General features: G+C 34.5%; 1 protein-coding gene across 1 annotated transcript in view; it reads left to right on the top strand.

Annotated features, from left to right (window-relative positions):
* LOC118191759 (serine/threonine-protein phosphatase PP1-gamma catalytic subunit A) overlaps window positions 1-18514 on the top strand; it is a 40265-nt gene that overhangs the window by 13497 nt on the left and 8254 nt on the right. Inside the window, exons 2-4 of the mRNA XM_085813567.1 lie at window positions 2292-2423; window positions 4175-4405; window positions 7153-7257. Coding sequence (XP_085669693.1) covers window positions 2292-2423; window positions 4175-4405; window positions 7153-7257 — 468 coding nt within the window. The remainder of the gene's footprint in view (window positions 1-2291; window positions 2424-4174; window positions 4406-7152; window positions 7258-18514) is intronic.

The following is an 18514-nucleotide window of genomic DNA, read 5'->3' as shown; positions in this document are numbered from 1 at the left end:
AGGAAAAACAATGTTTCGTTCACTTACATCCATTTATAGGTGTTTTGTTATGCATTGTCTCTGACCATCCGGTTTGAGTCCGAGTCGGAACCGAAAAATTCTCGCGGACATTTCCCAGGCCTGTCATCAGTATATCCAACTTTCAATCAAGGTGCTCTTGCCAATCAAGAGATGCTCTTAAAAATTACAGAAAAGTTAGAACCTTGGAAAATCATCCCGACACGTCCAGGGCAACTTGAACAAAAACAGGAGTGCAGTTGCAACAGAGAAACCTTCTCTGTGCCAATTTTGCCAATTCTGCTAAGAGCATTCATATTTCTATGCGAAGAGATTCAGTGGTTGGTAGCCAGATTTGCCGCTACCTACCTAACTTGAGAGCAATCTACTCGAAACGGCCATCACCAGCCAGGAGAAATAACAAAGCTGTTTGCCGCACATCAGAACTTTCACATTGCATATTAAGAAATCCTCCCATGAGAACTTTAAGCAAAGTATAAATTCTAAATGGAACTTTAATTGATTTCATGCATCAATTTTTTTTTTTTTTTTTTTTTTTTTTTTTTTTTTTGTGTGTGTGTGTGTGTGTTTTGTATATATACACTCAAGAGCCAAAACATTATGACCACTTGTCAATAACGAGTTGGGCCACCTTTAGCGCGCAACACAGCTTCAACCCGCCTTGGCATGGATGCCACAAGTCCATGATAGATGGCCGGAGACAGATTGTACCAGATGTTGTAGCAACGGTCACGCAAATCTGAGATATTGCGAATTGGTGGTCTTTGACCTCTGAGCTGCCGTCCCATGACATTCCAAATGTGTTTTATCGGATTGAGATCCAGTGAGTTACTCGGCCAGGACATTAACTGGAAATCAGCATCATGTTCCTGGAACCACTCCAACACAATTGTAGCCTTGTGACATGGGGCGTTGTCCTATTGGAACATTCCATTTCCAGCTGGAAAAACAGAGGCCATGTAAGGGTGCATCTGGTCCGAAATGATGTTCAGATACCCTGTAGCATTCATGGTCTGCTCTACAACAACCACGGGTCCCAGAGACGCCCAAGAGAATGTTCCCCAAAGCATAATACTGCCACCACCGGCCTGTGTATTGGTACTGTGCATTGAGGGAACAACTATTCGCCTGGAAGACGGCGTATCCTGACATGGCCATCAGCGTGATGAATGACAAACCGTGATTCATCTGACCAGGCAACTCTCTCTCACTGATCCATGGACCAGTCATGATGTTCCCGGGCCCAGCGCAGATCCGGGCGATGACGCTTGGTCAGCAAAGGCACACGAGTGGGACGTTTGCTGCATAGCCCCATATCCAACAGTGTCCGCTGAACAGTATGCTACGATACTTTTCTACTTGTCCCTGCACTGTATTCAGCTGTCAGTTGAGCCACTGTCTGGCTCCGGTTTTGCTTCACCATGCGAGAGAGAGTCTCCGACAACCTTTTTCTTTGATATCGTGTGGTCGTCCAACACCATGTCGTCGACTGCTGGTTTCACCGTCATTCATCCACTTTTCATATGTACTAACAACTGTAGATCGTGAACAACCCACGAGTCGTGCAGTTTCGGAAATACTTCCTCTGAGCCTTCGAGCCATTACAATCTGCCCTCTATCAGAGTCTCTTAGATCTGCAGCCTTTCCCATCACACACAGAAGTAAGTGAAAGAATGATTCTTCAGACACACATAAGTAAGTGAAAGAATGATTCTTCAGACTCTCCATCAGCAGTTAAATACCACTTCCACGTCATCCGGGCGCGTTCATCGCAAAATGTAGGGCTGGTCATGATATTTTGGCTCTTGAGTGTATATTTGATGAGAACAATATTTTATAAATTATTTGCATATAGCCAGCCTAGAATAGAATCTTAATAAAATAAAAACCCTTGCATCTACTCATTACAATGCCAAAGCCAGGAGTCATTTTCAAAATGACAGTGCACTAATTCCTTAAAAGAGAAGTCTATCAATAAATTTGAGAAGGAACGTCAATAATAGTACACTACCTTTTTTAAGAAATCCTTCCCTTTTTTTTTTTTTTTCGGCAGTGCAGAAAGTACCAAATTTTCTTTTTTAAATTATTTTCACTTCCCATCCTTATTGTGCTTTTGCATATGTATCAGTTTTGTTCATATTTGTATATGTTTTTAGTATTCAAATACTAATCAATGATATGTTAATTTTCCTATAAATGCTGATCATTGTTATAGTATAAACTGATATTGTATTGAAAAATGTTTTAAAACTTTAAATTTATTTCTTTAACAGTAAGAGGTTCTCGCCCCGGCAAAAATGTTCAACTCAGTGAGGCTGAAATCCGAGCATTATGCTTAAAGTCCCGAGAAATATTTTTAAGCCAACCAATTTTGCTAGAACTGGAGGCTCCTCTGAAAATATGTGGTAAGTATACATCATGACTTTAATATTGTTAAACTTGGTGAATTCAGATAGGTTGACAATTTAAACATGAACATTTTGTCTTCATTTCTCTCTTTAATGTAATTTTAAAATTATCTCATGTTTAAAAGAATACTTAGTCTAGATGCTGCAACATATTTCTCTTACTGGAATACTTGTCATCGTAATCCTCCCCCTATCTTTGCTTAGCTTCCTTGTTTAGATGTTCCATTGATAACTATAGTACCCATCATAACATTATTGAGCAAAAGTTTATCAGAATTGCATAAATTCGTCTTGCTATATCTTCTATAGTATGACAATATCCTTTAGAATCAAATATTCCTGTTCTAGATAAATAAACTGTTCTCAAATGGTAAATTATCTCAAATTAACTAATTAATGTATTTTTGTTAAGAATAAACACAAAAAATAATTTTGAATTTTAATAACCGTAAAGTGAATTAGAAAATGCAAAATTATTAGAAAGAATTAAAATATGAAAAGTGCATTTCAAATTAGGAACAGTGTGAGAGAATTTGAAGCATGACACTACACATTAAGGCAGTTGCAAACTGGGCAAAAGTTGCATGTCAAAGTTCTAAAAGAACAAATTTACCACTTGATAGAGATAAAAATATCCCCAGATGTAGATAGTTAAGTACCCAGATGCTGATTTGAAAGAGATGTGGGAAAAAATTCAAGTATTTTTATAACAAAGCATCATGAAAGTCACCAGCATAGCCACAAAACACAATGCGAACTTATTCAGAATAAATGAAAACGTTCTGTCCATAAACCTGATGGAGTCTGTCATTAACCATGAATCAAGAGTTAACTCGGAATAACTAGGCAAGCTGTTAAGATAATTCATGGAGAAGCAGCTGGGGTGCTAAATGAATAACATGGAGCTGATGCCAGTTATCTTATTTAACATTGATAGGGAAATTGTCATTTATGGGCAGTTTGTCTGGCATGCATATTTTTGTGAAGGTATTGAATTATTTGCTGAAGAGACGAAAATGTGCAACCTGACAGAAAGTTTACACCAACTGCTCTCAAAGTTGCAGGTGCATTTGATGAGACAAACAATTGCTGAAAATTATATTTTTTATTTTGTAGGGGATCGTAAAGGTATGTAAAGAAACAAATAAAAATTTTAATTTTTAAATGGGATAATTGCAACTTTTTCATCATATTTATTTTATATGGAAGATAAAATCTCTACAGAAACTGTATGAAAATATGTGATTACCAAAATAATTAGCTTTTAACCCTCCAAGCGTTACCGAGTTTAGCCCTGAAATTTCAAAGTTCCTCAGAATGTCATGAATAAGTGGTGTATTTTTTTGATTTTAATTAAAAAATGACTCTCTCATTTTGTACCTTGATTCCTTTTCTTCCAATATGCATCCAAACCGAAATCAGATACATTAAAAGCTAGCACAAATTTTCATGTATAATGAATATAGAAGGTAGCCTTCTATACGGAATTTTCCGGCTATGCCTTCTATACGGAATTTTCCGGCTGCTTTGAGAAGTTTAAAGAAATCTGATAAATGTGGATATTTTCATTTTACTCTAAATTTGAATTAGCGACTTCTTTTTCTTTTCCTTTTAAAATTATGTTGCAGATAAAAAAATTTTTAGACTTCTTTTTATTAGCTTTTAATATCATTATTTGCTTTAGCATTTGTAATTTGTTATGCTTTGTAAAAAACATCTTATGCAAGTAGATAATTAAATATTTTTAGGTGATATCCATGGGCAATATTATGATTTACTTCGTCTCTTTGAATATGGAGGCTTCCCACCTGAAAGCAATTATTTGTTCCTGGGTGATTATGTTGATCGAGGAAAGCAGTCTTTGGAAACTATATGCCTGCTTTTAGCATATAAAATAAAGTATCCTGAAAACTTTTTCCTTCTTCGAGGCAACCATGAATGTGCAAGTATTAACCGCATTTATGGTTTTTATGATGAATGTAAGTATAAACTCAATGAAAAATATTTATGCATGTTAATATACATGCTTAATGTTTACTGCATCATTTGAAATTGGCTATGATAATTTTTAATAACCTATGAGTGTTGACTGTCAGTGCCTTATGGTTATGGTTTAAATGTTATTTAATAAAATAATTTATTTTGTTGTATGAATTTATGCATAAATTTGCATCCAAGTTTAAATATTTACTTTATATTATGAATATATACATTTAATATATATATATATATCGCTATTCCCGTAATCTTATACACAGGGTGATTCCAAGTTGTTTTTACAAATTAAGAGGGGTGATAGTACCCATCCAGACGAGCAGTAATTACCATAGAACATAGGATTGCATCCTACTCTGAGAGGCAGAAAAGAGGAATATTAGAATTACATCCTGAACTTACAACAGTGTTGGGAAAGTGAATGAATGAGACCAAAAGTTGCACAATCAGATTTATTGTTTAGTGAAAAACTTGTAGAAAGTGCTAAAAATGCCAACCATGTGTGTCGTTGAACAGTTCACATTGGCGAAGGAACGACTGGAGCACCCTCTCAAAGATTCCTGGTGTCACATTAATTTTGTCTGCAGCAACAAAGATTTTTGCAGTACCATTTTCAAGGACACCGTTTGCTCTGATTGGCTTTCTCCGGTACCAACTAAGAGCAAAATGCTTTTTTTTTTAGTGCAAATTTGCATACGGTTAATTCTTGATAGTCTCCCTGTTCTTCGTCGATTCATCTCAGAGTGGAATGTGACTCTACGTTCTGTAGTAAATAAATTTCAAACAATTAAAAAAAAACAATAACAGAAATTCATACTAAAAAACAATGAATATAACATTCTACAAAATAAGAACAAGAATAAAAAAAAAATGCACTTACCATGAATTAATGCTTTTTCGAACAGCAGAAATACCAATTTCATACCGCCTTTAACATGCCGCCATGTAATTACTATCGTATTTATATGACAGCCAGACACACTATCCAGAAAATTCATACTATGGTTCACAAATAAATAAAATAACAAATACTCCCAAATCCCTACTTTTATCATGCACAGCCACTAAAAATAAATCTCCCAGACCCTCTTTCCACACCTCCAAATACCCACTGCCCCTCAACAGGATGGCCACAACTATATTTCCTTTTGCCGAACTTCAATTCAACAACTTCCACCATTTTATCTTTCCTCCCTAGCTTATCAGACACAAAGCATGACGCAAACAAACGAACTCCAGCAAAAGATTTTTCAATGTCAACAGGGTTGCCATACAACACGTAATCGCACCAAAAACCAGCGCAGAACACATATCGCCACATTTGGTGAAATTAGGGTGTATATCAGAGTTGTACCAAAATATGAATAATAGTATAATGACATTTGTGTGGTTAATTGAATGATTTATTGTATTTACAGTGAACTTTTGTAGTTAAGAGAACTACAATACATTTATTTAATCATTCTTATAGTAACTGATCTTTTATTACTGGACAGAAATTTTTCATAAAGTAAAATTGCATTTAACAAACAGGAATAATTATGGCTCATCAATCAGTCAGCATAAATTTAACGAACAATACTTAATAATTTCAAATATATTTTTATTCTTAAATGCATATTCCACATAGATTCTCATTTTTATGTTCAGTAAAAGTTATGAAAAGAGAGTTTTTTTTGTCTATTAAAATTGGTGCAATATTAAATAAATCATAATAAAATATGATAGTGCCAAAATTTTTCAGAATGAACTGTGTTTTAAAATCTTATTGGAAAATACCTGATTTTATGTTATGATCATAATTATTTGTGTAGTTCCTTTGCTTCATTATCTATCCCCTCTACCATTGTTCTGAGATTTTTAGATGTAAAATCTGTCACTGCATATTGCAGAAAAAAATTTTGCAAACATATGAAGAAAAATTATGAATTGACTGATCACTTGATATAGAGAGGATACATAGCATCTTTTAATTAGATTACACATTTTTGTACCAATTTTGATTTTAATGTGGTTTTTCTTTTATTGATTTTGTGCACGTTTTTTTTTTCCTTTACTTTTGTATCTCTTTTTATTGGTCTGATTATACTTATTTGCTATTAATCTCAAAACTGCATTTTGCGTCATTTCGTTTTTTGCATTGGTTCAGTTTTCAAACTTTTGTCACCAAATATTATGGCCATGTATTATATTTAAAGAAACTAAATGATGAAGAATTGGCATGAATGTTTCTCACATTGTGAAAAAGCAACGGTACCTAGAGCCATCAAATTTTGAATATTGTAGTCCCCTTACCGAATATGGGCACTTGGAAGCCCAAATTTTGAATTTGTTTTATTATCTGTTTCAAATTTTGTAAATCTTTAACAAATTTTTTATTAATGAACTTAACGATTTCAAAACGAGCAGTGGCGACATGGTACAGAAAAAAACATTTTTACTCTGCACAAGACTGTATCAGAAATTCTAAAGATATGCTGTTTTTAAATATTTTGTGATATTGCTGTTGAATTGAATTTTATGTGGTTTAAGTGTGAAGAATATGATGTTTAACAAATAAAAATAACACAAAAAAAAAAAAAAAAAAAAAAAAAAAAAATCCCTTTGAGGTGTAAATCTGAAAGCTTTCAGATTTTTACTTATTTTATTGTCTATTTTAGAAATCCCATTTTAAAATAAGATGTTCTGATATTTTATTTACTTTAAAAATTTTATTATTTTCTTGGCTTAGGCAAAAGAAGGTACAACATTAAACTGTGGAAGACTTTTACAGACTGTTTTAATTGTTTGCCTGTTGCAGCAATTGTTGATGAAAAAATATTCTGTTGTCATGGAGGTTTGCAGATTTTATTTTTTACTGATTATAGTATTATAATTATTTGTTTCAAGTCGTACTCATTTTTTATATATTTGCTAACTAGATCATACAGCAACAATGTTTCACGACCCTAAAGTATAACATCTTTATTGTATTGAAATATTTTTCCTATTATAACATTTGAGACGTAGCACTTATGGGAAGGAAGTCAGTAGAAGGTATTTACTATAGTGTTTGCACTTAAAGGTCGTAACAGGTCGAATGCATTTGTGAGGGATGAAATAGCTTTTAATTTTAAGTAAATTGAAAATTATTTGAATTGTTTGCTTTACGTAAGTCATTGAATTTTGGAAGTTAAGCTTGAAGCTATGAAATATATTCTTTTGTAAAAGAATTTATGTTTGTATGAAATTTAGTAAAACTTAAAATTCTAATTATTTAAAGAAATACCATAACTTCACTGTATGTTAAATGTATCTTAACATATATTGTGTATTTGACTTGTGTATGTTTTATACTTATTTAAACTCAAGCCTGTTTAATTTTTTGTTTAAGAAAAGAAAATAGACCTTTTGGGGGGATATAATACTTTCTCTTTATTCTCATACCCACCGAACACAGATTCATTAGTGATTTCAGAGAGAAACTCAACCTGTATTTCAGTGATGCATCCAGTATCATCTTTTTTTTTTTTTTTTTTTTTTTTTACATTCTTTTTCCATGCAAGAAATGTTTTGCACTATTGTTCTCAACATGTATAGAGTGATTGATTAGTGCTAAAGAAAACATCAAAGAACTGCCCAACTTCAATGCGAAAATCCTAAAATGCGAAGAAAATGGAGATGCAATGATACCTTTAAGCAAGTCGCATTATCCTTTCTGTCTGTACAAAAAGGTTAGTCGGAGATTTTTCCAAAGGCGAGGAAAATTGCTGTATGCAGTGTGCGAAAATGCTGAAATTCTGATAAGAGGGATCATAAATCTGCAATCACTGGTGAAAATGTCTGGAGAAGTCGAAAGCCCTCTAGGAAGATGTGACACATGTATCTGAGTTGCATGTAAATGTTTTTGGTGACATTTGGGGTTGCCTCAGTACTTTTCTGCAGCCTGGTTGGGGTGCAGAAAACAGAAATGCTAAAAATATTATCTAAATGGGGTATTATTACATTCTGAAGAATATGAGATCAGGATTTCAAAGATTTAATTTATTCATGCTGATTACTTTGTAATTTGATTACAAAATGAATTCTCAGCTAGTAAAAGTTTCATTTTATAATCTAAGTGGTATTAATTTATCGAAATCACATTTGAAATTAACTATGCATTTATTTACTACTATGCCATTTTTGTAATTTTAAACTTTATTGAATTTGTATAGAATTTATTTCAGTGGTTTTACTTTAATAGTTCATGCTATTAGTGATTTATCAAAGGTTTGATATAAAAACATATTTCCTGTTCTTGTGCACTATCAGAATTAAATTTGTATGTGGTAAGTTTCATCATTTGCTGTTATATATATATATATACAACTAAATTAAATAGAACATTTTTTAAATTCTCACAATTTTAATGCTTAACTGTTTATCTGTACTTTTTTAATTTTATTGACTTGTTGCTCTGTTATGAAATTTTTAATGTGCCACGATTTTCAGAGTGGTTGCTGCCTTTCAGGTATTTCATTTGGGTGCAAATAATCAGAAGTAATCATAATTTAAACCCTTCAATTAATTGCCTTTGATTTCTAATGAATAATTTGTCTTGTGTTTATTTGGCCAAATCTTCAGTGTCACATTGACTTGAATAATGAAGTATAAAGTCCGAAACCTGGACTCCCAATATCCTTGATTATCTAAAATCTGGACCGTCAATAACCTCTTAATTTTTTTTTAAATTGTACCTTCCGTATTATAATGGCCCCAAGATTGAATTGCTAATCAACCGAAGTATCTTGCCAGCTCGTGAAGTGAGAAGATAAAAATAAGCGACACAATGTGCAACGATACTCACATGTTGTTTCCTAAGAACCTTGTTAGTATTAATTATGCAGGGCCATGTTTCCAAAATTGTTTTCAACAGTTCATCAAAAACATCATTTTTTTTCATATATACTTCTCATAAATTAATTCCAAACGATGTTGAGCCGCATCCCTTTTTTTATTACACCCCTTGGCTAAACCCCACATTCTTTCCACATGTTGGGTGTGAACACCCATAGTTGGATCTGCAAAATTGTGCTTGTGGTTCATAGTAAAGTGACTGTAACTACCAGGGCTATGGAGCAGAGTCATGGAGTCGGGCAGATTTGGGGGTAAAAGGAGTCTGTGTTCGCGCCTTATGTAAAATTTGATTTTGTTCTCTGCAAGAGAGCGCCTGCGAGTGCCGAACTACCTGTATATCTATTGTATGAACTTGTTCTTCACACAGTCTAATAAACGCAATAACGAACGTTTGTGTGTACTTTCCATCCGCTAACATGGTCTGTCGTGAGCCAGCGCAGTTCTTTGGATGATGTGTCAAGACAATTTTTAAAGTTCTGGTATTGAAGGACATTTCGTGCAAAGAAAATGGATTTATATTTTGTCTGGATTGTGAAAACAGCGGCAGGAATATGGAGTCTATTTTAAAGCAAAAACGAATCATTAAGGGTAAGTTGACTCGTTTAATTTCACAAGTAAATTGTTTACAAAATCAAGAAAATTCTTTTTCTGACATTGAAGTATACGAAAATGATGTTGGTGCATTAGGTATTGAAGTGAACTGTTTAAACGATAACATTCTTGGTACTTGTTCTGACGCAGAGTTTAGTAAATATGAAATAGAAATGAATTAACTATTTTCCAAACTGGATGCATTAAAAATTACTTTAAAGGAAGAATCAAGAAAACTTAGAAATTCAGGCAAAGATATAATAAATGCTAATGCAAACGGCTTGAAAATTCCTTGCTTGGAATTGCCAGTGTTTACTTCTAATTATGTTGATTGGGTATCATTTAGGGATTTATTTCTTGCCAGTGTTAGAAATAATAGTACATTAAGTGATAGTCAAAAATTGCAATATCTTAAGCTTTCTGTGAAAGGTGAAGCTGCTGCTTTACTACAATCAGTTCAAATTTCAAACGCGAATTATGAAAAGGCATGGGAAGTGCTTACTGAACATTATGAAAACGAAATAGAAATAATAAACGCAGCATTAAATAAATTAACTTCACAACCTGTTCTAAAACATGAATCAGCTTCAGGTTTGCAGAGATTGATTGATACAACACAGCAGTGTACTGATACATTAAAAATCCTTAAACAGCCGGTAGAGCATTGGGATACTATGATTATTTTTCTGTTAAAAGGAAAACTTGATCATGAAACACTAAAAGAGTGGGCGATAGAGCATTCGAACAAGAAAATTTCTGCTTTCGCTGAATTCAAGTGTTTTATTTTAAACAGAGCGAATGCTATTGCCTCTTTGGCGAAGTGCCAGAGGGAGAAGGTAATTTTGCCTTCTGAAATTAAAACTCGCGGTTCAGGTAGCAGATACGCTTTTTCGTCCCAACTTGTGGCTAATGTGTGCGTTCATTGTAAGAGTAATTCTCGTTCTCAGTTATTTAAATGTGATAGCTTTTTAGAACTCCCCATCAAAGAAAAATGGGATATTATTAAAGGGAATAAATTATGTGCTAATTGTTTGAAAGATAGTAAAACACATCCCATTTTTAAATATCGTGCAGGCATGTGTAAATATTGTTCGAAGCCATATAATACAGTGTTATGTTCGAAAAATTCAAATGATGAAAAATGTCATATAACCATGGAACATGGAACTTCTGCTATTAGTAGCAACAATGCCACGGTGCCTGTCACGCAAGCAGTTTTATTGCCTACTGCGGTTGTTTATGTTAAAGATATTAATGGCGATTTACAAAAATGCAGGATGCTAATTGATTCAGGTAGCCAGGGCTCATTTATTCGGGAGCACTGTGTAAATTTACTGCAGCTAAAACGCACTAGTGCAAACATAAGTGTAAATGGCCTGAGCTCGCAAAAAATTGGAAAGGTTTCAGGTTCAGTTCAATTACAAATAACATATCCATTTTATAAAAACGCAAGTATTTCAGTTTTAAAGCATTGCACAGAAGAAGAAATTGAGTGCGAAAATCATTTCAAGCAGAATTTTTCTCATGATTCAACAGGTAGATTTGTTGTTAAGTTTCCATTTCGTAAATATGGCAATGAACTTGGGTTATCAAGGGATGTTGCTGTACATCGTTTACAAAGCATTCAACATCAATTTATTAAGAATAAATCTCTTTCCAGTCAATATCATGAATTTATGGAGGACTATCAACAACTTGGTCATATGGAGTTGATTCCAGAAAATGAAATTGATGTTCCAGCTAATTCTAGTTTTTACCTTCCGCACCATTCAGTTCCGGATAAAATTGGTGATAAATTTCGAGTCGTATTTGATGGTTCTGCAAAATCTTCTAGTGGCATTTCTCTTAATGAGAAATCGACAGTTGGTCAACAGTTGCAGACTGATCTGACAACATTAAATATTCATTTCAGAATTCACAGAATAGCTATAACTGCAGATATAGAGAAAATGTACAGATAAATTATACTAAAAGATGCAGACTTTCAGAGAATTGTCTGGCGCAATTCACTTTATAAACCAATTCAGGATTTTCGATTAACTAGGATTGCTTACGGTACTGCATCAGCTCCATACCTTGCGGTAAGATGTTTACAGCAGTTAGCCATAGATGAAACAACTAATTTTCCTTTGGCTTCCAAGACATGCCTTAGGGACTTTTACGTTGATGATTTGATGTCCGGAGCCAGTTCAGTTACTGAAGCTATAGAATTACAAATGCAATTGAATCAGATGTTGTCACGTGCAGGATTTGTTCTAAGAAAATGGGCTTCTAACAGCAAAGAAGTCTTGAATTCAATTAATCCAGATTTGTGCTTATCAAATGTTTCTTTGAACATAGACAATGATGATACTGTAAAAACGTTAGGTATCCTGTGGCATCCAGCTTCAGATATGTTTTTATTCAAAGTCAATTCATCATATCCTGAAGTCTTAACCAAACGAACATTACTTTCAATAATCGCAAAGACTTTTGACCCTCTTGTATGGTTGGCACCGATCACGGTTCGGTATAAATTGATTATGCAAAGATTGTGGAAACATCAGTTGCAGTGGGATGAAAAGGTTCCTCCAGATATTGAATGTGAGTGGAAACAACTTACAGAAGATATGTTATTCATTTTAAAAGTATCAAAATTTCACGATTTTTGTTGGTTGAATCAGATAACCAGTTTCAACTGCACGGGTTTTGTGACGCCTCAGAGAAGGCCTACGCCGCTGCAATTTATTATCGTTCTGTGTTAGATACTGGACAAATCAATGTTCAGTTGGTGATAGCCAAGACAAGAGTTGCACCACTAAAAAACATATCACTTCCCCGATTGGAACTTTGTGGAGCATTACTGTTGACTAAATTAATGGATTTCACCTGTAGGGCTTTAAATACTCCTATATCGCAAGTTTATTTTCATACTGATTCCACTATTGTATTGGCCTGGATAAGATCTTATGCAAGCCGATGGAAGACCTTCGTCGCCAACAGAGTAGCAAAAATCCAGACTTTATCCTCTCCTGTCCAGTGGCATCATGTGAGTGGAAATGCTAATCTTGCAACGCGTGGTGTGTCATCATCTGCACTGGTTACTTCATTGTGGCTACGTGGTCCAGATTTATTGTATAATTTATTTCCTATGCAGCCAGCATTATCTGCACCACTACTGAATGATTCTGTGCCAGAGCAAAGATGTGCTCTACAGTTAACAACTGCTCCCAGTCACTTGATAGACACTCATGATTTATTTTACAAATATTCTTCTCTCACTAAACTTAAACGTGTTGTAGCATTATGTCTGAGGTTTATAAATAACTGTAAAAATTCAGAAGATCAGGTAAGTGGATTTTTAAAAACTAGCGAGTTAACTAAAGCTATGCATGTGTTAATTAAATTAATGCAATGTGTTGAATTTAAGAATGAAATTAACACTTTAGGCAGAAATCAATCATTATCTGGTACAAGCAAAATTTTATCTTTAAATCCATTTTTAGATAATTCAGGTATTCTCAGGGTGGGCGGTCACTTGCGACATGCAAACCTTGCATATGGCTTTAGGCATCCAATTTTGCCTCCAAATAAGCACATTTTAACTCATCTCATTGTTAGACATTACCATGAAAGACTTGCATGCAGGTCCACAACTTATGCAATCTTGCATTCAAGAACAATATTAGATTATAAAGGGTAGAGCTGTTATCAGAGATTTAGTTAGGAAATGTATAAAGTGTTGCAAAATTAGAGCATCTGTCACTAATCAATTGATGAGCGATTTGCCATCTAGTCGCGTTTCGCCTGCTCCTGCGTTTTTGCGCTGTGGAGTGGATTACGCAGGTCCTTTTCAAATTAAAGCAAATAAGGGTCGAGGCTCTAGGTCATTCAAGGCATATATAGCCCTATTTGTTTGTTTTACGACAAGAGCTATTCACCTAGAATTGGTGATTGATCTTTCAGCAGATGCTTTTATTGCAGCTCTTAAGAGGTTCATTTCCCTCAGAGGCAAAAGCAGTGATATATATATAGCGACTGTGGTTCCAATTTTGTTGGAGCAAAACACAAACTCATGGAATTTGAAAGGCTTGATAGGTCTGCAATTTATAACCAAAATGTTAGCAGATATTTGGTTGATAATGACATTAAATGGCATCTAAACGTTCCAGGTGTGCCACATATGGGTAGACTCTGGGAAGCTGGCATAAAATCAACAAAATACCATTTAAAACGAGTCGTTGGTGAGGCGAGATTGACATATGAAGAATTTGAAACATTTCTCACACAAATAGAAGCTTGTCTTATTTCGCGACCTTTAACAAGTTTGTCTAATGATCCAAATGACTTATCAGCATTGACGCCTGGTCATTTTCTTATTGGTAGATCATTAACAAGCATTCCTGAACCAAATTACATTGAAGTTTCCCATCTCACTGGATGGCAACATATTCAAAAAATGGTTCAACAATTTTGGAAGCTTTGGCACAAAGAATATCTGTGTCGATTACAACAAAGACGAAAATGGCTTTTGCCGACTAAAAATCTTCAAGTTAATGATCTGTGTCTCATATAGGAGGATAATTTACCTCCAACTAAATGGAAAATGGGTAGAATTACTCAGTTACATCCTGGTTTTGATAATATTGTTAGGGTTGTGACCATTAAGACTTCAGATGGCATGGTTAAAAGAAATATTACAAAATTATGTCCATTACCAATTTGAGTTTTAATTCATGTATTATAAATTAAGTATTATATCATAGTTTTAATATTGTATTGTGTTTTAAATTTACTGAATTTTAACCATTAAATGTTGAAATAGTATTTCAAGGTGGGCAGCATGTTCGCGCCTTATGTAAAATTTGATTTTGTTCTGTGCAAGAGGGCGCCTGCAAGCGCCGAACTACCTGTATATCTATTGTACGAACTTGTTCTTCACACAGTCTAATAAACGCAATAACGAACGTTTGTGTCTACTTTCCATCCGCTAACAGTCTGAGCTGGAATCACTGAAAACAGTCTGACTCCAGATTTTGTTGGACAATTTGAAATTAAATTAAAATGAATTGAAAAAATTTAATGACAGGCTGAGTTATTTTTATTCATGGATTATATATATTAGTGGTTATTTTCTATTTTATTGACATATTAATAAATATAAGGAAGGAGGATGGATGTTATATGTGCCATTAGTAATTAAACTAATTCATTTAGTTACTTTATTTAATTACAGATCTCACTGGTAAATTTAGGTAAGCAGCAATATCAGCAAGAACTCCCAAAATTGATGCCATTCTTAGGAAGCGAGCAGAAAAAGGAGCAATTATTGATCAAGTAATGCAATAAGAAAGCACATATTTCATGATAAAGAGGTTTTTAGAATTAAGAACATTTTTAGAAGATGTAACCCTAATGTTTCACTAACAAAAAGACTGTAGAATGATCTTGGAGAATTGGAAACTCTTCTTTCTACACCATATATAGCCACAAAAAAGCTGCAATCTGAAGAATTAAGAGGAGAAGAGAACGGAAGAATGGCATGTTTGTCCTTTCTGAAATGGAGAGTTTATTGCGAAAGGAATCATTCCTTCAATGAAGAAAAAAATAAAAAAACTAGTTTGCTAGATAATGAGATCTTGCTGGGTTCAAGATACAGTGGATGGAAAAAAATATGGAAACACCTTGTGAAATGCATGTTTGAAAAGAAAGATTAATTTTAATGAAATATGTAGGTGGCGCTGGTGTTTTTGACTACTGATGCAACCTATACAACTTCGTAAATGTGCTAAACAGTTCAGTTGTTGTCAGAGTACTGTTATGTGAGGTTTGCATTATGTCAGAGTTAACAGACTTCGAACGTGGGCAAATTGTTGGAGCACGTATGGTAGGTGCTTCCGTAAGCAAGGTAGCTGAGGTGTTTAGTGTTTCAAGAGGTACTGTATCGAAGATTTATTCCGCATATTTGAAAAGCAGAAAAACATCATCTGCTAAATCACAGCGCGGACGAAAGTGTGTCCTGAGTGATCGTGACAGACGATCATTAAGGGCAATTGTGACGAAAAATAAGAAGACCACAGCTGCAAAAGTTACTGCTGAAATGAATGTTGTGTTACCGAACCCTGTGAGTACCAAAACAATTAGAAGGGAGCTTCATAAACAGGGAATTGCTGGCCGTGCTGCAATTGAGAAGCCACTCATCAGTGATGCTAATGCCCGTAACAGGAAAAGGTGGTGTTTAAGTCATAAAGCCTGGACTATAGAGCAGTGGAAGCGAGTAATATGGTATGACGAGTCTTCTTTCACATTGTTTCCCACTTCTGGCCGAGTTTACGTCTGGAGAACGCCATCTCAAGCATATAATACAGACTGCTTGTTGCCAAGAGTGAAACATGGCGGGGGTTCTGTTATGGTTTGGGCAGCTATATCGTGGTTCTCTGCTAGCCCCATGATAACTGTGTCAGGGCACACGACTGCCAAGACTTATGTGAACATTTTGGCCGATCAAGTTCATCCCATGGTACAAACTTTGTTCCCCGATGGTGATGGTGTCTTCCAAGACGACAAAGCCCCTGTTCACACAGCTCACATTGTCCAGGACTGGTTTTCTGAGCACAAGGATGAGTTGTCCCATCTCTCCTGGCCACCACAGTCACCAGACCTGAATATTATTGAACCTTTGTGGTCTACATTGGAACGGAAAGTGCGTTCTCGTTATCCACCACCAACATCGTTATCTGAACTTGCCACCGTTTTGCAGGAAGAATGGTATAATATTCCCTTGGCAAACATACAGGAACTGTATTTATCCATTCCGAGAAGACTGCAAGCTGTTTTGGATGCCAACGGGTTTCCTACACCATATTAAGCAAAGAATGTTTTTTAAAGGTGTTTCCATATTTTTGTCCAACCCCTGTATGTAGAAACACCGAATTTTCTTGGATGACGAACTTTCGTTAAGAATGAAATTATTCTCAGAACAATTGGAGAATTCGAATCAGGACAGTCAAACTACAGACATTGCAATTGAGTCTCTATAATCCTCTTCCAGTGATGAATTAGATGAGAAATATTTTTGGATAATATTGAAAAGGCTAAGGCAAAGCGAATGGAAATAAAGAACCAAGAGCCTTTAGATATAAAAATAAAAAACACAAACAAGATTTCTACACCACCTTTGAAGAAATAGGATTGCTCTTGCAAGACACCTCTTTTAGAACTTATGAAAATCTATCCTGAAAAGTTAAAGGCTCTTCCTCCTACTCAAGTTAGTGTGGAAAAATTCTTCTCAGCTCTGAAGTTTTTATAAAATTGGATCTATGGCCCTTCGACAAAGAAGGTCTTGTCGAAGTTATAATGTTTCTTACAAATAACTAATACCAGTTTTTCTATTTGATAATAAATGCTAATTAATATAAATAATTTGCTATGCCATCAATTTTTTCTGTAGCATTTATTACTTTTATATTAAAAAAATAAGCTGTAACTCATATGTATATGTTTACATATATATATATACAGTGGTGGCCAAAATTGTGGACACCTTTGGAAATTTTTATGTTTTTGAACTTTGTATGCTTATAGAAAATGTTAAGTTTCGCAAAATGCGAACTTGTATATATCATTTTAAAGAGAATTTATTACTGAATTCAATACAAAACACAAAATTCAATTATTTGCAATACAAAAAAAAGTTATATGTACTTAAATATAAATAAAAAACACAGTTATGAAGTGGTTTGTAATGTCTAGCTTTTCTGGCCAATCACTGTTCTTGTTCTGAGAACCAATCAAATGTTAGTAACTGCCAGTAGAAGCTGACATCATGTTTACATTTGAAACAATTCATTATTTTGCTTTGTTCTGTAGAAGAAGGACCTGTTTCTTATACACTGCAATTACAAGTAGGATTTTTTTGTAAAAAAATTTAATATTTAGTCAAGAAGCAATGACATCAAATAAAAGATTAGATTGGACACCTAGAAAGAGATGTAATATTATTGGGTTACGAGAAAGTGGTCTTTCCTATACTGAAATTGCAAGACAGGTGGGCGCTTCAGTGACTACATCTGGAGTCCGAAAGTTTTGTTTACGATATCAGGAGACAAATTCAATAAAAAACAAAGAAGGAAAAGGCCGAAAAAGGTGCACCACATCTATTGATGACAGAAGAATAAAAAGACTATGTCTCCAAGATAGAAAAATGTCATCAGCGGCCATCAGAAGTGATCTGAATGATGCTGGTGTTTTTGTGAGTTCAAGAACAATCAGGAGAAGATTAACAGATGTTGGACTGAGAGGTAGAATCCCACGAAAATGCCTTATCTTAATCTTGAGCAACAGGGAAAAAAAAAAAAAAAAAAAGACTACAGTGGGCAAAGGAACACATTAATTGGACAGATGATCAGTGGTGACAAGTTATATGGAGTGATGAAACTAAGATATCATTATTCGGTAGTGATGGGCGAAAATATGTAAGACGTAGAATAGGAGAAGAGCTACATCCTGACTGCATTCAAGCAACTGTGAAGAACCCAGTTAGTGTTATGATTTGGTCATGCATGTCAGCAGATGGTATTGGTTGCCTTCATGTCATCGATGGGACACTGAATGCCAGAAAATACATTGATAATATTCTAGAACCA

Source organism: Stegodyphus dumicola, chromosome 3 (genome assembly GCF_044657685.1).
Source record: "Stegodyphus dumicola isolate Sdum_Otavi_A_Nest chromosome 3, ASM4465768v1".
In the NCBI taxonomy this organism is placed as follows: domain Eukaryota; kingdom Metazoa; phylum Arthropoda; class Arachnida; order Araneae; family Eresidae; genus Stegodyphus; species Stegodyphus dumicola.
The sequence above is the reverse complement of the archived record's forward strand: the minus strand, read 5'-3'. Positions and strand labels throughout refer to the sequence as shown.